The sequence below is a fragment of the Pectinophora gossypiella genome, chromosome 20, assembly GCF_024362695.1.
Source record: "Pectinophora gossypiella chromosome 20, ilPecGoss1.1, whole genome shotgun sequence".
Classification (NCBI taxonomy): Eukaryota; Metazoa; Arthropoda; class Insecta; order Lepidoptera; family Gelechiidae; genus Pectinophora; species Pectinophora gossypiella.
Window position 1 is genome coordinate 4,629,631 of NC_065423.1, and position 20,785 is coordinate 4,650,415.

The 20,785-nt window shown below is 38.8% G+C and overlaps 3 protein-coding genes, 1 long non-coding RNA gene and 1 other non-coding gene across 7 annotated transcripts; 4 read left to right on the plus strand and 1 right to left on the minus strand.

Annotated features, from left to right (window-relative positions):
* Nucleotides 1-211: 211 nt before the first annotated feature.
* LOC126376097 (MOG interacting and ectopic P-granules protein 1-like) lies at nt 212-4,388 on the plus strand. The gene is made up of 2 exons (XM_050023260.1): nt 212-317; nt 839-4,388. The coding sequence occupies exons 1-2, from the start codon at nt 296-298 to the stop codon at nt 3,475-3,477; spliced, it is 2,661 nt and encodes an 886-aa protein (XP_049879217.1). The 5' UTR covers nt 212-295; the 3' UTR covers nt 3,478-4,388.
* A 3,934-nt stretch (nt 4,389-8,322) lies between these two features.
* LOC126376130 (uncharacterized) lies at nt 8,323-9,689 on the plus strand. Of its 2 annotated transcripts, none has more exons than XR_007567687.1 (3): nt 8,323-8,486; nt 8,899-9,057; nt 9,470-9,689. It is a non-coding gene; the product is annotated as an uncharacterized LOC126376130 (long non-coding RNA). The 2 variants fall into 2 exon arrangements; XR_007567688.1 differs by having other exon boundaries at nt 8,324-8,486; nt 8,899-9,053.
* LOC126376098 (phenoloxidase subunit 2-like) lies at nt 9,686-20,703 on the minus strand. Of its 2 annotated transcripts, XM_050023262.1 has the most exons (14): nt 20,225-20,703; nt 19,662-20,029; nt 19,381-19,492; nt 16,546-16,741; nt 16,199-16,307; nt 15,640-15,757; nt 13,518-13,726; nt 13,146-13,398; nt 12,755-12,907; nt 12,461-12,595; nt 11,860-12,047; nt 11,189-11,331; nt 10,642-10,877; nt 9,686-10,264 (listed from the first exon to the last, which is right to left on the minus strand). In XM_050023262.1, the coding sequence occupies exons 1-14, from the start codon at nt 20,645-20,647 to the stop codon at nt 10,037-10,039; spliced, it is 2,871 nt and encodes a 956-aa protein (XP_049879219.1). In that variant the 5' UTR covers nt 20,648-20,703; the 3' UTR covers nt 9,686-10,036. The 2 variants fall into 2 exon arrangements, with proteins under 2 accessions (XP_049879219.1, XP_049879218.1); XM_050023261.1 differs by lacking the exons at nt 19,381-19,492; nt 19,662-20,029; nt 20,225-20,703 and adding an exon at nt 17,136-17,324.
* On the plus strand, nt 14,074-16,394 carry LOC126376114 (2-(3-amino-3-carboxypropyl)histidine synthase subunit 1). The gene is made up of 2 exons (XM_050023282.1): nt 14,074-14,444; nt 14,523-16,394. The coding sequence occupies exons 1-2, from the start codon at nt 14,204-14,206 to the stop codon at nt 15,560-15,562; spliced, it is 1,281 nt and encodes a 426-aa protein (XP_049879239.1). The 5' UTR covers nt 14,074-14,203; the 3' UTR covers nt 15,563-16,394.
* On the plus strand, nt 18,006-18,077 carry Trnav-aac (transfer RNA valine (anticodon AAC)). Its single transcript has one exon. It is a non-coding gene; the product is annotated as a tRNA-Val (tRNA).
* Nucleotides 20,704-20,785: the final 82 nt, after the last annotated feature.

Below are 20,785 nucleotides of genomic sequence, written 5' to 3' on the forward strand. Positions count from 1 at the left end.
GTGCCAAGGTTATAACTTAACTAAATAAAAAAATGTTTTGAATCGTTTGATAGAAACTACACAATAATAAAACTCATTTTTGTGTGTATTACTTGTAATGTGACTAGTTCAACTAAAATTAAATGCTAGTTAGTTCATTTTGAAATCGATATTTTTTTTAAAGTAAAATGGCCGATACATACTATTCGATCGTTCTATACTAAAGACCTTTCAAAATGACAGCTTGATTTGGTTTGGTTTCCGCTACTGTGCTGTTGTGCTATTTTTTGGTTTTTGATACGAAAATACCAAGATAATGTCGATTTCGACTGCTACAGGTAAGGATCTAATACAAATATACAATAATCTTAATAAATTTGACCAAACGATCTTACATTATCGTTGAACTGGATCGAAGAGTGTTTTCGGAGATATTCCATGGAATCCCATATGGCGGTCTACACACCACATGATATAATGACGCTACTTGACTAACAGGATCATCATTTTTACACGTCCCATTCATAAAGGTACCCTTTGATGGGATGAATTATAGGTTATAACTGCAGTGGTTTCGCATTTAGGTTACTATGAGTATCTAGTTCGCACTGGACACTCTGGCGTCTTCTACGAGCGCCGGACGCGCGGCGCTTGTCTACGCGGAACACCTGCCCTTTGTAACTTATTACAATCGAAGTAAACGTCATATTTCTAAACATCAATACTTTAATTTCTGTTAATAATATACTTTTTCTGATAGATTCGAATATTTTTCAAATGTTCAGGGTGTAACTTTTTTTTTGTATGTAGTAAGTAGTACATGACAAAATACTTGACCTTATTATGTTTAAATTCACAGATGAAAGAACAGAAGGAGATGATGATACATCACAAGGAAGCCACCCAAAAGATGATGACAGCAGTGACTCAGAGAATGAAAATGACAACCAAAATGAAAATGACACTCAGAACCAAAATGGAGGGTCACCTGTCCCTGAGGTTCATGAGATCACCAGTGATGATGATGATGATTGTGTTGTTACTAATGAAGATGATTCATCAAATTCAGGTTCTGATGCCAGTGATGATAGTTCAGAGGGCTCACAGGAGAGCATTAAGGCTGTGGAAGATGTGGAAGACAAGAAAGAAGAAGACCAGATGGAGATGGAGAATGGAGAAGATGAATCTGATGTGGAGGAGGTGTCTATGGAGGATCCCTTGAATCAGACTCAGGGCAAAAGTAAGCCAATAGTAATTAATGACACTAAAAGCTTAGCAGACTTAGCATCTAAACAACCCAAAGCCAATGGTGGTGATCAAAAGGAGCCAACAGTTGTTATCATTGACACAAATTCTATTTTGTCTGGAAAAGGCTCTATTCCTGTGCAAAATAAAATGTCTACAAGTGCTATTGATGCACAGAATTTATGTCAAAGTATTGCTGCTAGGGGTACCACCATTACTCCTGTAAGTTGCAAAGCATCATCATCAGTTTCTAACAACACTCAAACTCCTCAACCTAACATACTGCCATCTTTAACAGATGACATGTTTGTTGTTGAAGCACCATCATTTATTGTTCCTTATGTGTATGAAAAACCATCTGTAAAACCATTTAGAGAGTTTGTTGACAAATTGGGCAAAGAACTTGACGAAATTAAAATGAAGGAAGAACAAGAAAAACTAGCAAAAGAAAAAGCTGAAAAAGAAAGAAAGGAGAAAGAAAAGCTAGAGAGAATTGCTCATGGAGAGGAATTCGAAGAAGATGAAGAAAGTGAAAAAGACAAGATTGAAGAGGAAGCTGTTAAGGAAAAGAAAGCAGAAAAGAAACAAAAGAGAAAACGCAGGCCAGATGATGATGATGACTCCTGGGATGGAGAGTCCACCAGTGATTCTGAAGCAGGTAGTGATGAAGACACAGTTGTGATAAAAGATAAAGATGACTCAGTGGAAGAGATAAAAGATCCCATAGCTATGATTGCTAAAGGGTTATCTGGCAAACCTGATAGCTACTTTGATTGCTCACTGGGTCAATTCTTCATAAATATCGGTTTAAATCTGGTGCAAGAGTATGTACAAACTGATTTATTGAAACAACAGCAACGTAAATTATACAAAGAAAAGAAATCTGGACGAAGCACAAAAGCTACTGAAGAAGCAATTACATCTCTCACACAAAACTTAGATTTTAGTAAGAAAACTAATGCACCTTATGCCCTTGAATACAAAAGATGTGAATTTTGTAGTTTTAAGACTGAGTCTCTATTGGTTATGGCTCACCATTTGGAAGCACCACATATGAAAAATAATATATACAAATGTAATACTTGTCCCTTTGAAATTCGTAGTCCTCATGACATCTTGTACCACATGGAAGCAGAGCACAATATTCGTGGACGACTGGAAAGAGCACCAGCTTATCAGCAGTGTGCAAACTGTCACTTTGAAGACAACAGTAAGACTAAACTTGCGCGTCACCTTATCGCATGCGCCAAAAAGTTTAAACCAGAATTTAATCTTGGACCTCCTCTGGAGTGGGAACCCCCAGCAAAGATACCGAAATTGACACGAGCACGCAACAATGTCGTCGCTCCTTATGGATCTAACTTCAACCGACAAGTTGGTATGAATAACGTGGGTCGACCTCCACTGAACGTATCTGGTACTATTCCGGGCATGCCTGTGCTTGGCAGGCCTCGTGGTCGTCCGCCGATCTCGGCTCCGCCACGGGCCGCTCCTGTCTCAGGTGTTCCGATAATTCGCAGTGGAGTAATGATTATGCACAATACACCTCCTGGAACTACCATTGCTAATTACCCACTAATGCCAAATAATCAAGGCGTTAGTGCAACTCCTAAAATTTCAATCACCCCTTTACCACGAGCACCACAGCCGTCGTCTTCACACACGGTACACAACTCAAAAGCTACCTTCGTCATTTGCGAAATTTGCGATGGCTATATTAAGGATTTGGAGCAATTGCGAAATCATATGCAATGGATTCATAAAGTGAAAATTCACCCCAAGATGATCTATAATAGGCCACCTTTGAACTGTCAGAAATGTCAGTTTAGATTCTTCACTGACCAAGGTCTGGAGAGGCACCTCCTGGGATCTCACGGGCTCGTTACGAGCTCTATGCAGGAGGCAGCTAACAAAGGAAAAGACGCAGGCAGGTGCCCCGTTTGTGGCCGTGTATATCAGTGGAAACTGCTAAACCATGTATCGCGTGACCACAACATGACTCTAAAGCCGGCGCACTTGTCGTATAAGTGCACTGTATGTACTGCGACGTTTGGAATGTACAAACAATTCGAGAATCACGTATACTCTGCACATAGCGTTGTCGCTAAACGAGTGATGGATAAAACCAAGACTGGTACAACCAACAAACCTGCTGACGATCCACTATTGAAGCCCCTGAAAATTAGTGACGAAATTACGATTATACCACAACCTGCCAAGTCCAGCGTCACTATCACTGCTAAAGGAAAATAACGACGACAGTTGGGGAGTGTGATACATTTCAGGATCAAGAAATGTTCAGATAGCTTTGTCAGTGATCCACTTCCGCTATATCAAGCAGTATTGTGTAAATAACCTGAGCTATGTCGATTTTTATTTAATATTCATGTTGGAATTATAGAGACATTTTAGTTAAAAAAGTGTGAATGTATTTTTAATGACAAAACAAGATAAAAAATAAGTTGTAAATTCAGTGTAATTATTACATAGATATTCAACAAATTGTGTATTTTGTGACCTTACATAAATAATACTTATGTGCTAGTAGTAGCTACCTGTAGGTCTTATGTTTGTGACTTGCGAGCTGTGTGAATTATTTCAATGTCACAAATGTAACATTGCAGATCTGCCTCCCCACTGTATATTGATTGAATGAAGGGTGAATGCTTAGGTTCAGTGTAATGGTTTCTACCGATTTTCTATAACATAAATAAGTACCTAATCTTATTTATTTGCAGTACTGCTGTTCTTATATAATCTGGAGATAATGTTATACTATTGTCTGCCTTCTATAATTTAACGATAGTTGATCAACTGAGTTCAGATTTATGGATTGTAAAATATCATTTATGTAGTTAGATACTTTCCATTATGAATGTATATTAAACCAATTATAATAGATTAATTAAAAAGTTAAGTTAAAATCGTAGTAATTAAATATTAAGTGGTATGTTTCTTTCTTCTAAATAATCTTTACAGAACATCTACCAAGAAAACAGTGTTGATAGTGCAACTGGGTACCTACTTCGGTCTTATTTATTTCTGATCTCAGGTCAACTGACTGGAGGGTTAATTTGGGTAAAGTTTACTAAATTGTTGAATGTACTTATAGAACTGAAGAATCATGTATTTTTTTTATTTAATTAAAAAGACCACAGTAATTATTTTGATTCTTTTTTACATCCTTTTTAATAGTAATTTCATTACCTGTCAACTCAAAGTACTTCTAATGTTAACCATTTTCGAACTACGCTCCACCGCGCTTAGCGCACGCTTCCGCTTGTGGTAGTTAATCGCTCCGCTCCTACCCGGACCGGTCCATTTGCCTCGCTACAATTTCATGGCAGCCATCTTTAATCCGCCATTTTGAATTTTTCAACGTAAGCTGGACATTTCACCTTCCCGCGAAAACACCTCACCCACCCGCTGTCTACAGTCTCAAATGACGCGCAACTTATGACGAAAGCGGGGATGAGATGAGGTGGAGGGGGACTGCTTGGAAGGCCGTGTCGTGTTCGTGTACCTATCTATTTTGGTAGAAGTATGATGTACCTACCTATCCTAGCTCCAAGTCCAAGATGCTTTAATGTAGGTATACACTAGCTTGTAGATACTTTCCAAAGCTAACACCCGCCATTCAATGTATGATTACATAGGTACCTACGTACCTTAAATAACGACGCAGTTGGGTTTCGTATATTACCTAAGTACCTACCTATCAAAATAAAATGAGAATGATACACCGGCAAGAGCGTGGCTCTTAAATTAGTGATGGCCTATCTATCCTTTTAGTTCAAAGGAAGTAAACTTCTAAAGCTGCTCTTTTGGACAGCTTCTGAATACCTTGCATCACCTGTTATTCTGATTTAGTATGTGATAGGTAAACCAACTTGGGGGTGTTAAACGTTATCAGCGCCAAGTAACGACTTCCGTGGTCCAGTGGTTGAGCGTTGTGCTCACGATCCAGCGGTCCTGGGTTCGATTCCCGGTGGGGACATATCACAAAAATTACTTTGTGGTCCCTAGTTTGGTTAGGACATTACATGCTGATCACCTGATTGTCCGAAAGTAAGATGATCCGTGCTTCGAAAGGCACGTTAAGCCGTTGGTCCCGGTTACTACTTACTGATGTAAGTAAGTAGGTAGTCGATACATCAGCCATGTCAGGGGCCTTTGGCGACTTAATAGTAACCCTGACACCAGGGTTGGTGAGGTTGGTACTCTGCCTCACAACCCACACGATAGAAGAAGAAGAAGCGCCTAATAATCCATGTTTATTGATAAACTACATACTTGCATTCGTAATATTTAATAGGGAAGGCAGACTCATTAAGAGGAACCGAACGACTTAAGTATAAGAAGGTATACATACATCCCTCGGAATCGGGACTACTGTCTCAAGTGATTACTATGAACTTCGGCTTGCCTATCTTGTTTCTGTTCTTTCTATAAGACCGTCTGATGTTATAGGAAGTACCTATACCTTCTAACCTATACTTACTTCATAAACTCGAAATCAAAGTCTATTTTTCGGATCTTATTTACTTAACCAATAAATCTAGCGCCCAGCATGAATATCTTTTAGGATAAAAAAGGAGTTTATATATCACCGAATATTTCGGTATAATACCTAAGCACAGGTCATAAGTACCTATGCAAACTTTACGTACGCGGTCCCTTCCGGTCCGAGAAAAGCAAAAACGACTTAAGGCGTAATTTTGCGGCCCCACATTGCTGACCTTTTCGATCCTACGCAACCACCATTCAAGTTAAAGTTAAGTGTCTATACCTCCCATCTATGCCTCCCAGCGCCCCTCATCTTTCACATTACAGGTTTCAAAAAGGTATATAACACCATTACAAATAAATGTTCCAAACCCCGAGAAGGTAATAAAAACGATCGGAATACCTAACTTTATTCAGGTCCTCGATACTCATCTCGCCGCCGGCAGTCTATTGACCTACTTTAAGGCCCACCATAACTTCACTAATAAATAATAGCCGTATAAACATAAATAGACTATATACCTACATCATATTGGCTGGCAGCACAAGCGTTCCTTCAATCAACCGGAGGGAGTATGGAGCATACTGCACCACGCTGCTCCACTGCAGCATAGAATACCTAAGGAATAATACTATGTACTGCAGGTAGTTGAAGATGATTTTATGGCTAATGGCCGGGACCGACGAACGGCTTAACGTGCCCTCCGAAGCACGGATCGATCTTAGTTTTTGGACAATTAGGTGATTCAACCTGCGATGGCAATGTCTTTACCAAACAACTGGAAGTGATTTCGACAATCTCCCCGTCAAAAATCGAACGCGGACCTCCAGATCGTAAGCGCCACGCCCACTAAACCACAGGGGACCAATAGATTTAATTTTCTTAAATCTCAGAAAATGCCCTGAATTGAGGTTCGCGCTCCCTGTGTTAGATCAAGAATGTATTTTTCATAAACTTTATTAATTGGTTCGCTTCTACAAAAAACCGGACGGCTGTCAAAAGGATGTGCTTCTCATTTGTCTGGCAATGTAGAGAATGCCGTCTGTTGTAAATTGCACATAGAATGGAAGTCCTTCTCCGTCCTATCTGTAAGTAACGGGGACGACACGAGTTAGGCTCAACTTAACTTGGATCATTCCTCCATTCGGCTTGCGTGCTCTTAATAAGCATTTAATACCTAAGCATTATCTAACACGTTCTTACTGTCTATATGTACGTACTATATTATATTGGCTTTGGCATATAACAACTACACACACTCTATGACCTTAAATTATTAAAATTGAAGATATAATTTATTAAAATCTATCATCCATGTCATGGTAGGCCAAGTCAGAATTCAAAAAATGTAATTATGTAGTGTGGTCATACGGTGGTTATCGTGTCAGCAAGCAAGTTAACATTCATTGCTCAGTAAGTACATCTGTAGAGAATGTAGAGATAATATTTATATAGATATTATGTACCCACCAACCTAGCAAAAGAGTAAAATTAAATACCAAACACCTTTCTATTTCTACGTTGAGTTGAATGGGTAAATGCAGATGTGGCTATTGACTGCGATTTGACTTTCTTTATGTAGGTACTTTCAGCAGTTTCTGTATACATATTATTTGACGTAACTTATTAGATTTCACTACTTGACCGGACAAACGTGGAGCGCCTAAGGCTAATGTTCTCACCCAGTACATCATACACACGCCCATAATCACGATATGTACCTAGGTAGGTACTTACTTATGTATACATACATACTTATTCCTTTTTGGATCACTATAGGCATCATTTATTGATTTTATGAGCCTACTAGACATAATGCTACTCTCTTTCTCCCTCACTCGTGCGATATTGAGTTTAGGTTTTGTTCGCAAGTTTACAACGTACGTACGTACCTACCTCGCTCGGCATCGCACATTCTCATGATCATAAGTTTATTCTACTTTGTTTTTTGGATATGTGCCACTAACTCCACGATTCACGTTCGGTAAAGCTAGACTACATTCAACCGTCCTTTTCTTGTCTTGGCCATAGCAGTTGGCAACATGCTGAATAGAAAAATACTTACAATAATTATTATTTAATTTAAATGTACCTATCTTCTCTTCTTTTTTCGTGTGAGTTGTGCGGTGGAGTACCAACCTCATCAACCCTGGTGTCAGGGTTACTATTGAGCCGCCAAAGGCCCCCGACATGGCTCATGTAACGACTACTTACTTACATCAGTAAGTATTAACCGGGACCAACGGCTGCAATGTACCTATAATAATAATGGAATTTGTAAATCATTTCAATTGCACCTACTTACTAGCCAACGGGATTCAATGTTCTATTTGTCTTAGAGACTTTAAATCAGAATAACCTTTAAATCAGAATAGCCTTTCGTAACTACAATTTTAGTTTTTACAGTTCTGTGATCTTCAATTAAAACTTGATGTTTGATTTCAAGTTTAAAGTGGTTTAAAGTAATGCCGCCCTTACACACACAACATGGTCTTCATTCATTCCGTCATTCCACAGCTTCATTCATTCAAATCAAAATCCGATTAGACTTGGATTAGACCAAACCAACCATTCATTCAATTTCATTCGTTTATTTCGTTCATTTTCATTTCTCGCTCGCTGGGCACCTACGTCGATGTCGTAGGTTTTATAATTAACAATTAATTTAATAATTAGTTTAATAGACTTTCAACTTACTGAAAATGAAGCTTCAAAGTCGCATTACCACTACATCCAGCTACAATCAAGAAATCAAGTATGTATCATAATTTCGTTAACTATTATCCCATGTGGTCTAAGTACCACGTGTCAAGTTATTCAGTAGCTTTAATTAGCTTTTAAAAAGCTTATCGCATTTAATAAATTCGTTTCTTGATAAAATAATTTTCTGATATCGATGGACTTCGATAAGTTTTTACGGACGTCCATGGATGAAAGATAAGATTATTACCTGCATAGGTTACGTTCACACAGAAAAGTAAAGAGTTTTTTTTGGATTTAGGTAGCCGTAGCTCCTGATAATATATGATGACAAATAACACGAGCCGAAATGTGTTTGTATGAATAACACGTGATATTAAATGATAGGCCTGACCTCAACAAATTATTTTGAGGTTATGAAATCAGTTTTACATATTTCTAAATCTAGTTTGTATATTATTTTTCAGATCACAGAAAATGGACATTAAAGTGAGCTGAAAGAACAAAAATGTACAGAATGTAAAATGGATTCATTGAGAAAAAACCAGCAAGACAATACAGCAAAGAATCTGACCCCAGAAGACAATACACCTGATTAAGATCATGAAGGCATTCCAACTATGTATGTATGTATATGAATGTTATTGACTCTTCTTAAATCAAAGAATTGCTCATGTCTTCATGGAATGTAGATATTTCAATATTTTAAAAAAATGTTCATTATTCTTTGTATTCTGTACTTCCTAATTGTAGACTATTATATGTATAAAACTTCTTTCATTTTTAAATTATAATTGTAAATTGTGTATTACTGTATCCAACTCTTTATAGTTCATGACATGACATGACTCATGACGATTTGAGCAATACCTTAAATATTTATCTTCAAACACTAATAATGATGACAATCAACACGAGCCGAAAAGTGTTATTTTTGATAACAACATGATATCAAATGATAGGGCTGATTTGTTGATCAGTGTTTAAACTATATGTTAATCTCTGTTTGAAATTATAAAGTTCTTATATTTTTTGCAGATATCTACAAGGGTCCTACCGGCTAATTCGCTGAACATCAGAGACTAAAAATGATTCAGATAAATCGAAGTTTAGCATTTGGTATTGGCTAATTTTCGATATAGGTCATGAAGAAAAATTTTAAATATTTTGAGAAAATATTGACCAAAACCAGACATTTAAAAAATAATCATGAAAAAAATACTTATCTGGGATAGCAAATAAAAACTGGCGAAATTAATTCCTTGCTTTTATTTATTAACTTAATCAACACCTACATTTAAAAATACATCTAAAACGGGTCTATATACATAGCTTAACTCTAATATTTTGTACAACAAACTTTACAATTCTCGAGACTTAGTCTATCAGCCTTTCATTTATAACTTCAGAAATTAATTACATAATAATATTCACGATTCCTTTAGAAGATGCGATAGTCGAAATGATTGCAGATTTAGAGGATTAGTTTCCACTGAAGTAGTAAGAAGAAGAAGGTGCACGTCCTTTCGCACTCCCTCGAGGTGGTCGGCCGATTCCTGAATATTTCCGCACCGCGCCAGTGGAAACGCATCATTAAAGTCGATATTAGTTGCGAACGTTTCGTGGGTTTTTCTCAGTTGCGTTTCGTAGACGTATTGTGACGTCTTGCAACGCCATATTGGGCAGTATGAAGTCTGCGATGTTGGCGGCGGTGCTCGAGGTGCGGTCGAATGGGAAGCCCATAGCGCGCCTGTCTGGGTACTTCTGGTCCTTCAGCCCGCAGAAGCTGGATGCCTCCTTGCAGCTCATTTGTCTGCCGTCCGGCGTGTCGATCTGACGGATAATTTGTATGTGAATAATTTTTCTTTTAACATCAATATGACATCAAATAAGAAACCCTGTGTCACAGTACCCGTGCTTTAAGATAAGCTCGCATGTCGTCATCGTCAGTGATTTCCATTTCTTATCTCTATAAGCATGGCAGGAATGCTAACCTTTTTTTATCTGCACTTTATTTTTGACGACATTCTATAGCTTTACAGCTGACTGCTACTGTTAGACTAGGTACAATACATAAAAAGTAAGGCAAACATAATTATAAGATTTGTGTACCTACCGCGCGATCTCATTAGTGTTCTTTTAAATCCTCTACAAAACGGGATAAACCTACCCGGGATACAACTCTTGACATTGCATTTTGCACAACTTACCCTATCCAAATCCCAGTTGGAGAGCATAACGAACAGCTGGTACTCTGCACCAGCTTCGGTTCCTTTTGGCACCAGCATGTGCTGTGGCCAGCCGCAGCCGCAGTAATTGAAGGTGGCCAGGTCCTGGCGGCGGGGATCGTCGGCTTGCACCGACAGGTCGCGGAAGGTTTGCTCGAACGGGATCGTCACCGTAGATTGCGTTGAATCCCTCGTGATCGAGTTCTGCCCGGATGTCACTGTAAAGCAAGATTGAACCGTTGTAGGTACACTTATCGCATAGGTGTCCCTAGCAAAATATTTAGGTGGTGTGTGACTTCAAAATACAGTTTTTTTTATTAGTTTACGGCCACCGAAATCGTTGAATGTTAGGTAGGTGGACTAGGAAAACCTTAGCTTAGATCCCGGAGGAAGAGGCAGAAGCAGGGACGACGACATCCAAAGATACAGGTAAAGGTGATTGGATATGAAGAGGCGAGGGTGCTGCGGGCGGAGTTCAATCGAGACGATCATAGTACACATTTGAGTGATCATTGTAGCTGATACTTACATGGTACGACGAATCTGTCCATCTCGATGAACATCTTGCGCTGGTCGGTGAGCGACCATGGCAGGTTGCGCTCGTCAAACTTGGGCGCGAGGAAGATACGCACGGTGGCGCGCTGAGCGCTGCCGGTGTTGTTCACGTTGATGCTGTACGGACAGTTGTAATATTTTATTTCGAACGGACATTACGGCAGACAGACATACAAATACGCTTTTGGGAGGTATTTGGATTTGGATAGAAAAAAGTCAAGAGAGGTACGCCTATTTTATAGTTTTAGCAATAAAGAAAGTCTATTTCTGTTCGTAAAGTCTATTTTTGTGCCGTAGGAGCTCGGTGGCGCAGCGGTAAACGCGCTCGGTCTGCGATCGTTGAAGTTAAGCAACTTTCGCAAAGGCCGGTCATAGGATGGGTGACCACAAAAAAAAGTTTTCATCTCGAGCTCCTCCGTGCTTCGGAAGGCACGTTAAGCCGTTGGTCCCGGCTGCATTAGCAGTCGTTAATAACCATCAATCCGCACTGGGCCCGCGTGATGGTTTAAGGCCCGTTCTCCCTACGCGTATCCATCCATAGGGAAGGCCCGTGCCCCTGCAGTGGGGACGTTAATGGGCTAATGATGATGATGATTTCTGTTCGTGTGGGTGCATGATGTAAAAAGTTCACTAAGGGAGACTCACACATATCGGAAGCGACGGTGGTTCAAGTGCGTGAAGCGAGCGAAGACGGGCCCGCGGTTGGAGAAGTCCAGGCCTCTGGACAGGTCCAGGTCGCTCTCCATCCAGAAAGTGTTCAGAGTGTTCACCGCACCGTCGCCTTCGAGATTCTCCACGCGGACTTCTGAGATTCTCACGCCAGGATTCTCCAGCTAAGGGTAATAAAAAATGGTAAGTATGTAAAGGTGAGTAAACGGTAAGAGAGCGTCGTGAGAACCGTGATAACGTTTATTATTTTTATTAGATAGGAAATAAGAGGTAAATTTCACATACAGTACATACATACAGTTCAATCAATGAATACAGTAGCTTCTGGCTGTAAGTAACATCGTTACGAATACTGAGAGGGGATAAGTCGGCTTCTGCGAGTTAATGTTCCATCGTAAAAGTATAAAATTGAAAAGAATTAAAAGAAACATGATTTTTGCGACGGAAAATTCTACTTTATATTAACTGATTCTGGGCTGAATCATCCCCCTCAGTACGGCACGGCGTCACTAAAACTGTGTATACCAGACAATAGTTGTTTCAGTAAGACTAAGTGATTTTGCTGTAATTATTTTACCTCAGATCGTGAGTAGGGGCTGACGTGGCGTGACTCCTTGAATTTCTGGAAGAAGTCATCAATCCACGCGTGCCAACGGTAGAAGAACGGGTCACGCATCGTTGTCGCTTCGTCAGCAATCACACCGAACGATTCCTAAAAGAAATTACAAATACCGATCAACAGTTGTGTTTAATTGAAAAATAAAGCAAATGAAAATTATTAAAGGCATCAGCATTATATTTAGTTATAAACGCCTAATGAAAAATTAAAAATATCTGCAAATGCCTAGTCAAATGTTTTGAGCAAACTTACAAGGTAGCGATGTTGTGGGTCGTGCATGTAGGCGGAGAAGGAGTGGCCGTTGTTATGTACAGTGCCGTACAACTGCGGGTTGGGCGACAGAATGCTGGACTCCAACATGTTGCCCAACATATCGATGGTGAGCGGCTGCGTGGAGCCGTCGGGCTGGAAGAGGAGTTATATCCTAGTTATGTTGTTCTGGTACATTTCAATATACTTAGTATGATCACCGCAGTGGTGCCCTTGTAAGTAGGAATAAGTACTGACTGTTACTGCCATGGATGGTGCTTGATGATTGTTCTGATAGAACTAGTTGGGTGGCAATTTGAACATCGAGACTCATACATACAGTTTTAAGTACTTAACATGAGTGTAGGTAAGTACGTAAAAAAAACATACTAACCAAGCGCACCATTCCGCCGTCTACAGCCTCCTCCAAATTCCGCCTAAAGCGCTCCATTTCAGCAACAGTCACCTTCAAGCCATCAGCAGGCCGATCCAAATCCTGCCATTTCATATTGGCTTGCCGCGGCGGCCAGCCGCGAGCCGATGTCAAGCTGTCGAGCTTTGGGAAGTACGCCTCAGGAATAGGTTCGCGCCAGTTGCTGAACTTCTTCACACGTTTCAAAGAGTTGCAGAGGCGCTCATTGTTGTAGCTGCGGATAAATAATAATACACATCCTCAAATAAGTCAGAAGTGTCTGTATTTAGGCGGAGTGGCTTAGCCTCTCGCTCTTCTTTATTATATGTTTAATTTAGATGTAAAGAAAGGTACCGCGCAATGATTTGCTGATGCATGTAGAAGAACAATTCGCCGCGACGATCCTTAGCGACAATAGCTCTGTCGCTCGCGTTGAACGGGTAAACGAGATGCCAGTGCCAGTGATGCAGGTTGATACCAATGTCTTCACGCCAGTACGCCAGACGATGTTCTTCTTCCAAATTCGTTGCCGTGTAATCTCTCGGGATGATGATAGGAGTACGCTGGAAAAATATTGAGTCATTATTATTACCCTTCTTTTTAGATAGTCGGGTAAAAGGCATAAATTAGAATTTAATTTCGATAACACATAGCGTAAATCGGAACGATTTTCATTTGACATTGACGTTTTGCCACTATGCGATTCGTTTTACAAAAAGATCGTTTCGTGGTGAAGGTTAATAATTTCGGTTAGTTATAAATAAAATTAAAATATTATAAATAAAACCAATAATAAATTATATTTATGAATAATTCACGTTTTAGATCTTACTTAATAAGCTATTTATTCTATCCAAAAACATTCGAAAATATATTTCATAATTTAATAACGTAACCACTTCTAACAAAATGGAACGCAATTTTTGGCGAAAAGTCACGTAGGCCACCGCGCGTGTTTATTATTTTCACAAAAGTAACCTGTGCAATAATAAAAAACAATAGTTTATAGTTGTGATATGTTTACAAAGTGACCGTCAAAAATGGAGGACTTTGTTAATAATCCAGGAGTGGTTGTTATACGTGCGAAACCCGAAGGACAACGCAAAACTTTTAAACCAAATGTACGCACTGTAAATAAAATTCCTGATGAACTATTGAATGATCCTTTGTTAAACAGAGCATGTGAAGTGCTCCCACAGAACTATAACTTTGAGATACACAAGACAATATGGAGAATACGGTCATTAAACGCAAAGAGAGTGGCTCTGCAAATGCCTGAAGGTAATATACTTTATAACTTTTGAAAGTTCGTAACTCATTAATAGTAACTTGGAGCTTATAAAGTACTTTGTGTTTTAGGTCTTACAATGTTTGCTACGACTTTGTGCAACATAATTGAAACCTTTACGGATGCTGATACTGTGATAATGGGCGATGTTACGTACGGGGCTTGCTGTATCGACGACTTCACAGCCATCGCATTAGGAGTCGACCTACTAGTGCATTATGGACACTCCTGCCTTATCCCCATCGACCAGACAAGCAACATCAAAGTGCTTTATATATTTGTAGATATCAAAATTGATCCATCACATTTTGTAGAAACAATCAAAGTAAATTTTCGACCTAAATCACATCTAGCTTTAGTTAGCACAATTCAATTTGTTACAACATTACATTCGGTAGCTAAGAATCTTCGTAATGAGGAATACATAGTGACTGTACCACAGTGTAAGCCATTATCTCCAGGAGAAATCCTTGGATGTACAGCTCCTAAAGTGAATGCTGATGTCATAATCTATTTAGGAGATGGCAGATTCCATTTAGAGTCAATAATGATAGCAAATCCCAAGATCCCAGCTTATAAGTATGATCCTTATGAAAAGAAATTCACATCAGAGTTATATGAGCATGATTTGATGCAGACCAACAGACAGAATCAGGTGAAGACAGCTGAACAGGCTGGGAGTTTCGGTCTCATTCTTGGCACACTAGGCAGACAAGGCAGCACCAAAGTATTAGCTAATTTAGAGAAGCAAATACGTAACTCAGACAAGAAGTTTGTTAAGATTCTTTTGTCTGAGATTTTTCCTAGTAAATTGGCACTATTTGACCTGGATGGTTTTGTTCAAGTAGCTTGCCCAAGACTCTCCATAGATTGGGGCACAGCTTTTCCTAAACCAATATTGACTCCATATGAATTTTCTGTATCGTTAGGTAACAGTAAATGGTTGCAGGAAGATGGCACATATCCAATGGATTTTTACTCCAACAGTAGTTTAGGTCCTTGGACACCAAATTATAAGCCTGTTTTATGTTCAGGTACTGATAAAAAATGTGATAACTGTTGTGGCAAAGGGAAGGAAGATTCTAAAATATCAGATCTCGTGAAGTTATAAAGTCAAATCGAAATTTTGTTTTGTTTTTACTATCATTTTACCTACTTCATATGTCTGTTTCTGTGTCTTCCACTCACCTCAGTTCCATCTAAAACTGCTGCAGACTCTCGAGCCTGCTGGAAGACTTGAGAATCCATGAATTTAGATGGGAAAGTCTCAGCAAAGTTAGGGATAGGCACATTACGTGTGTCACGTCTGAAAGAAAAATATTATTTGTATGATACAGTGCTTGTGTATTTCAAGTTCCTAAAGTTGTTTAGCACTAAACTGACTAACCCACAAGCTAGAAATGGACATGAATATTTTTATTATTTAAATATAAATAAATAATACAAAATAATATTTTAATATCTGTACATTTTGTTGTTATATAAAATTGTAGTAAAATGGAAATAATGTACCTAATTAAAATAAGTGTTTTATACATAATTTAAGGGGTGTAGTTTATTTGATTATAGCTACTTAAATATAACTTATTAATTATAATATTTGCTATGAGAGTTAAACTCATTATGCAAATATTGAAATTGGAATCAACTAATCTACTTATGTTTAAAGTTCGTATCTGATAGATATGATAAAATGCGGCATTCACATACGATTTCTACTTATATTTCCAATAATACTATTGCTTACCTGTGCGAAAGAGCTACAGAAAAGCAGTAGTTGAAGAGTTGTGGGTTGAGTTTGACGCGGCTGTACGCACACGTGGATAGGAAGTCCTGCAACTCATTCTCGGGTACATCTGTTGATAAGAAACACATATAATAAATAATGTACTATAACGGATGGTGTTTTACATGGTTAGTAATTACAATTTTAAATATTTTTTTTTGTTTTCTTTTGTTTCGTATATTTAATCCCACTTGGTGGTAGCTTTAAAAGGTTTAGATAGAACTCAGAAGCCGTTACCAAGTACATTACCCGACAGCCGACCCGAAAGTTTAAAGGAGGTATTTTATTAAATTTATTCACGGACTTACTCATAAGGACATCAATGACCTCTAAAGCCATTTCCTGGTGTTTCGGCAGGAAGAGGGAGAAGTCCGCATCGGGAGGTAGTTCCGATGCCTTCGGGAACTGAGGCACGTTTCTGAGCTGCTTGAGGGGGATGCGTTCGTTGGCTTCATCGCCGAAACGGTTGTTCAACTCGAGGCCGTTGTTTTGATAGTCTTGCGGCTGTAATAGTATGTAAAGTAGGCATTACCGAAAAATGAAAACATTTTTTACTAAAAATAAGTGTCTGAGAGCGATTAATAAAACAGAACGCGTTCAGCTGTTTATCTTCGCAGGCATGTCGTAAAACCGATAGTATCCTTTCAATTATGATGACTTGATGAGCCGCTACATGTGACGAGCGATGGGCTGATCACCACCATACGGTAAGTCATATATATCGAAGGATGTTAAGATATTATCACGATGCTTCGTACCGTGTTACGAGTGGCTGCAGGTTGTCTTCCGATTAATTGTGGCTCTGCCTACCTCATTAGGGATTATGGGCGTGAGTTTACGTGTATACATTGGAGGAACAACTTCATCGTATTTCTAATAAAAAGTTTAGAAAACTTACCAGAAACTGTTCGGTCAGTTGAAAGATGGCCTTTTGCTCGCCTTTCGGTGTGATGAGCGATTCACTCGGCCGATCGAACAGCAACTGCAGACTTTTTACAACGTCCGCCATTTTTTAAATTATATTTAAATATAATTTAAAAGAAACTAACTTAATTTAAAATGTAGAAAACGTGTACACTTCACAGTAACCTGTGAAGTGATGTGTTTTGGTATCGTATGTTCATGGTTTTTATAGCCCTTTGTAATTGACAGTAAGATTGGTCGGGTGCAATATGTTTCGTAATTTTCGAGTGCAAAACCGCATAGCGGAAATAGTTACCGCGACCGGACAATGTTACTTTATCAGTCGATCCTATGGGAACATTTTTGGGGCTTTTTAATAAACAGATAATAAGTAGGTAGGGGGCTAATTATGTCGCTTTTCTATGCTCACATTGTCTTCTGCATGCTTTTCATTAAGGGAATGTCATGTGTGTGTGTTGAAACTCCCTCACTATCCGATCCCGTTAGGGATTACGGGCGTGAGTTTATGTATGTATACTATATGATATAAACTTCTATTCAGTCAGGAAGATGCTATGCTTCTAAAGACAGCAGAGAATGGGCTTCCTCACAACTACCACTTCATGTGTATATTAATAAACTTATACCAGTGATCCGAATAGGTTGGGCACAGCCACGAGTAAACGTAAGACAAGTCCCAGACACTTTTGGTTCTATGTTGTTTAATTGTAATGGATCATGAATAATTATAGACTGGGTAAGGCACTAAGCTCACGAGTTTCACGACTATATCCTAATTAGGGTGTTCAGAGGTACCCACACTTCACCGAGGTACCAACCGACCGAGGCACACTTCTTATCGACAACCTCCGTGGTCCAGTGGTTGAACGTTGGGCTAACGATCCGGAGGTCCCGGGTTCGAAACCCGGTGGGGACATATCACAAAAATCACTTTGTGGTCCCTAGTTTGGTTAGGACATTACAGGCTGATCACCTGATTGTCCGAAAGTAAGGTGATCCGTGCTTCGGAAGGCACGTTAAGCCGTTGGTCCCGGTTACTACTTACTGATCTAAGTATGTAATCGTTACATGAGTCATGTCAGGGGCCTTTGGCGGCTCAGTAATAACCCTGACACCAGGGTTGATGAGGTTGGTATTCCCCCTCACAACCCATACGACAAGAAGACAGAGGCACTAAATTATTCGTATTCTTTCCTTTGGCGTGATATAGGTCGATCACAAACAATCTTAGACGTATGCAAATATTACAGACAAACTCGAGCAGAGGTACCAATTCTTGTATTAATTACTAAAAATAAATAATTCTCTCTAAAAAGGTCTCTTTTTCTTGTAATGGATGCAATGTGCTGGCTTGTTTGATTTTAAATATCGTAAATGCAAGTTTGATTCAATAGTAACTGAGTAATTTGGTTTAATTACTTAGCACAACGATTAGTACATCATAAGGAGACGAACAAAGGAAACATACATACATAAAATACGCCTAAGCAAAGACTTTGGAGTTTCAATGAACAAACTAAAAAAACAAACTATGTAGGCTGATGGATGAGGCATTTCATAAGGCAACCGAATAGCGCGGCTGGACCTGAAGGCTGTTTACTTTTTAGGATAAATCTGTATTAGTTTACCCGTATTTATCATTCACTATCTTTTCTATTTAATTTCATACAAATATTTTTTTCAACTAAATATTCAACCACATCCACTAAAGATAACTCCAACATATCAGTTGGTAACACTGAAATGAAACAATTTTATTAACTTGTAACATTTATAATATTTACATTATTGCAGATCAACAGTTTCTACAGAAAACATAAAATTCTAAATTATGTAAAGTAACAATAAATCACAATCTCAAGTAAAAGTAATCACAATAAATTTGTACTATCTAGTTTCCGTTTATCACAAGCGATTTTTATCAGTTCTTATTATCCAACTTGTAGTGGTATAACAACACAGTGTGAAGGGAACTGTCAGAAAGGAAGGAGAGACCTGAGATTTAGAGAAAGTTTACTGCTACATAAGGTCACATTCACACAGTATAATAATATTGATTTTTTATAATGAGTATTTAATAATATTTGTGTGTAATTTTGCCACTCTATAGCCACACCACTGCCAACTTATATAAAGATTTGTCCACTGTGATATCCTTAGAAACTGAGTATTCACTAGAGTATGTAAAGCCATTATTTTTCTGCTAGGAACTTGCAGACCACCTCGAGGAACTTGCTGGGTTTCTGGCTGTGCACCCAGTGGCCAGCACCATCTATGAACACCAACTCCGCCATCGGGAAGTACTCTTGAATCTCTTTCAAATCATTCTTGCTGGAAATTAAAGAGACAGTGTTATCATCCATAAAGGAACAAGAAGTTCATTAATATATAAATTTAAATTATTATAAAAAAAATGATAATTTTTTTAATATACTACTATTTATTAAAAATATTTAGAATATACTTGTTACCAATTTACAGAACACATAAAAATACTCACCCAATATAATCAGACAATGACCCACCAACAAACAGAGTAGGGCCACAATATTGGAGTCCTCGCAGGTTGCTGGGGAAGCTGGATATGTGTGACTGGAAGTTCTCCTTCAGTGCTGGCAGGTTCACCCGCCAAGTATATGCCCCTGTGTTAGTCTGCACCAAGTTTGTTATCAAAAAGTTCCTCAAGTTAATATCTGGTGTGATTCCTTTCAGCTGTTCGTCTGCCAGCTTCCTTGCTTTGGACATAGCAATGCCAGGCCGGATTGTAACTGCAGTCATTGCATCAAACAAGTTCACCATTGAGAATATTTGTGGACTAGTCTTCACTGGTGAGATGTCTACCACAAGCAGGCTTGATACTAAGTCAGACTGAAAGAGGAAAAGTAAATTAGTATTCAAATAACTAACATAAGATAGAAGGTATAATTGGAAAGTGTTAGAATATTCAAGATGTATCTATGAATGAAAATTGGAGATGTTCTTAGCAAATGGAATTCCATAGTCTGCTTACCCCGTTGGGAAATAGGCATGAGTTTATGTATGTATAAATGACTACATACTCACACAGAGGAGTGAGAGCACCATGGCCGTTCGGCCGCCCATACTGTGTCCAAGTACGGACACCTTAGACAATTCTAGCTTCTTTAACAATTTCATAACATCGTGCGCCATATGAACGTATGTATGATGTGACGAATGTCTACTGTCACCATGATTTCTCGCGTCTACGGATATCACTTTCCTCCCTGTTCCTTTGTGTATAGCCTTGCTCATACTATTCCAGTTGTTTTTTGACCCTAGCAGGCCATGGAGGATCACCAAAGGAGGCTGAGTCGATTCTGCGTCCGATGTACTCTCGTACGAAGCGTACGCCAGTTCCACTGTATCCGCATTTTCAGATGTGTGCGTAAATTTACGTTGTAACACCCTGGGGCCGGCAGTCAAACATTTTAGTATATTTTTTTGGCCTATTTTATTGAGTAACATTTTTATTTGATGTAATTTTGTTTGAAACGGGAGGTTATCTTTTTGACATATCGAAAAACAGAATAAATCTGTCAATCTGACAAGTCCTACTTATTTGGTCTATGTGGCAATGGTGAAAAAGTGGTATCAGCCTCTTCA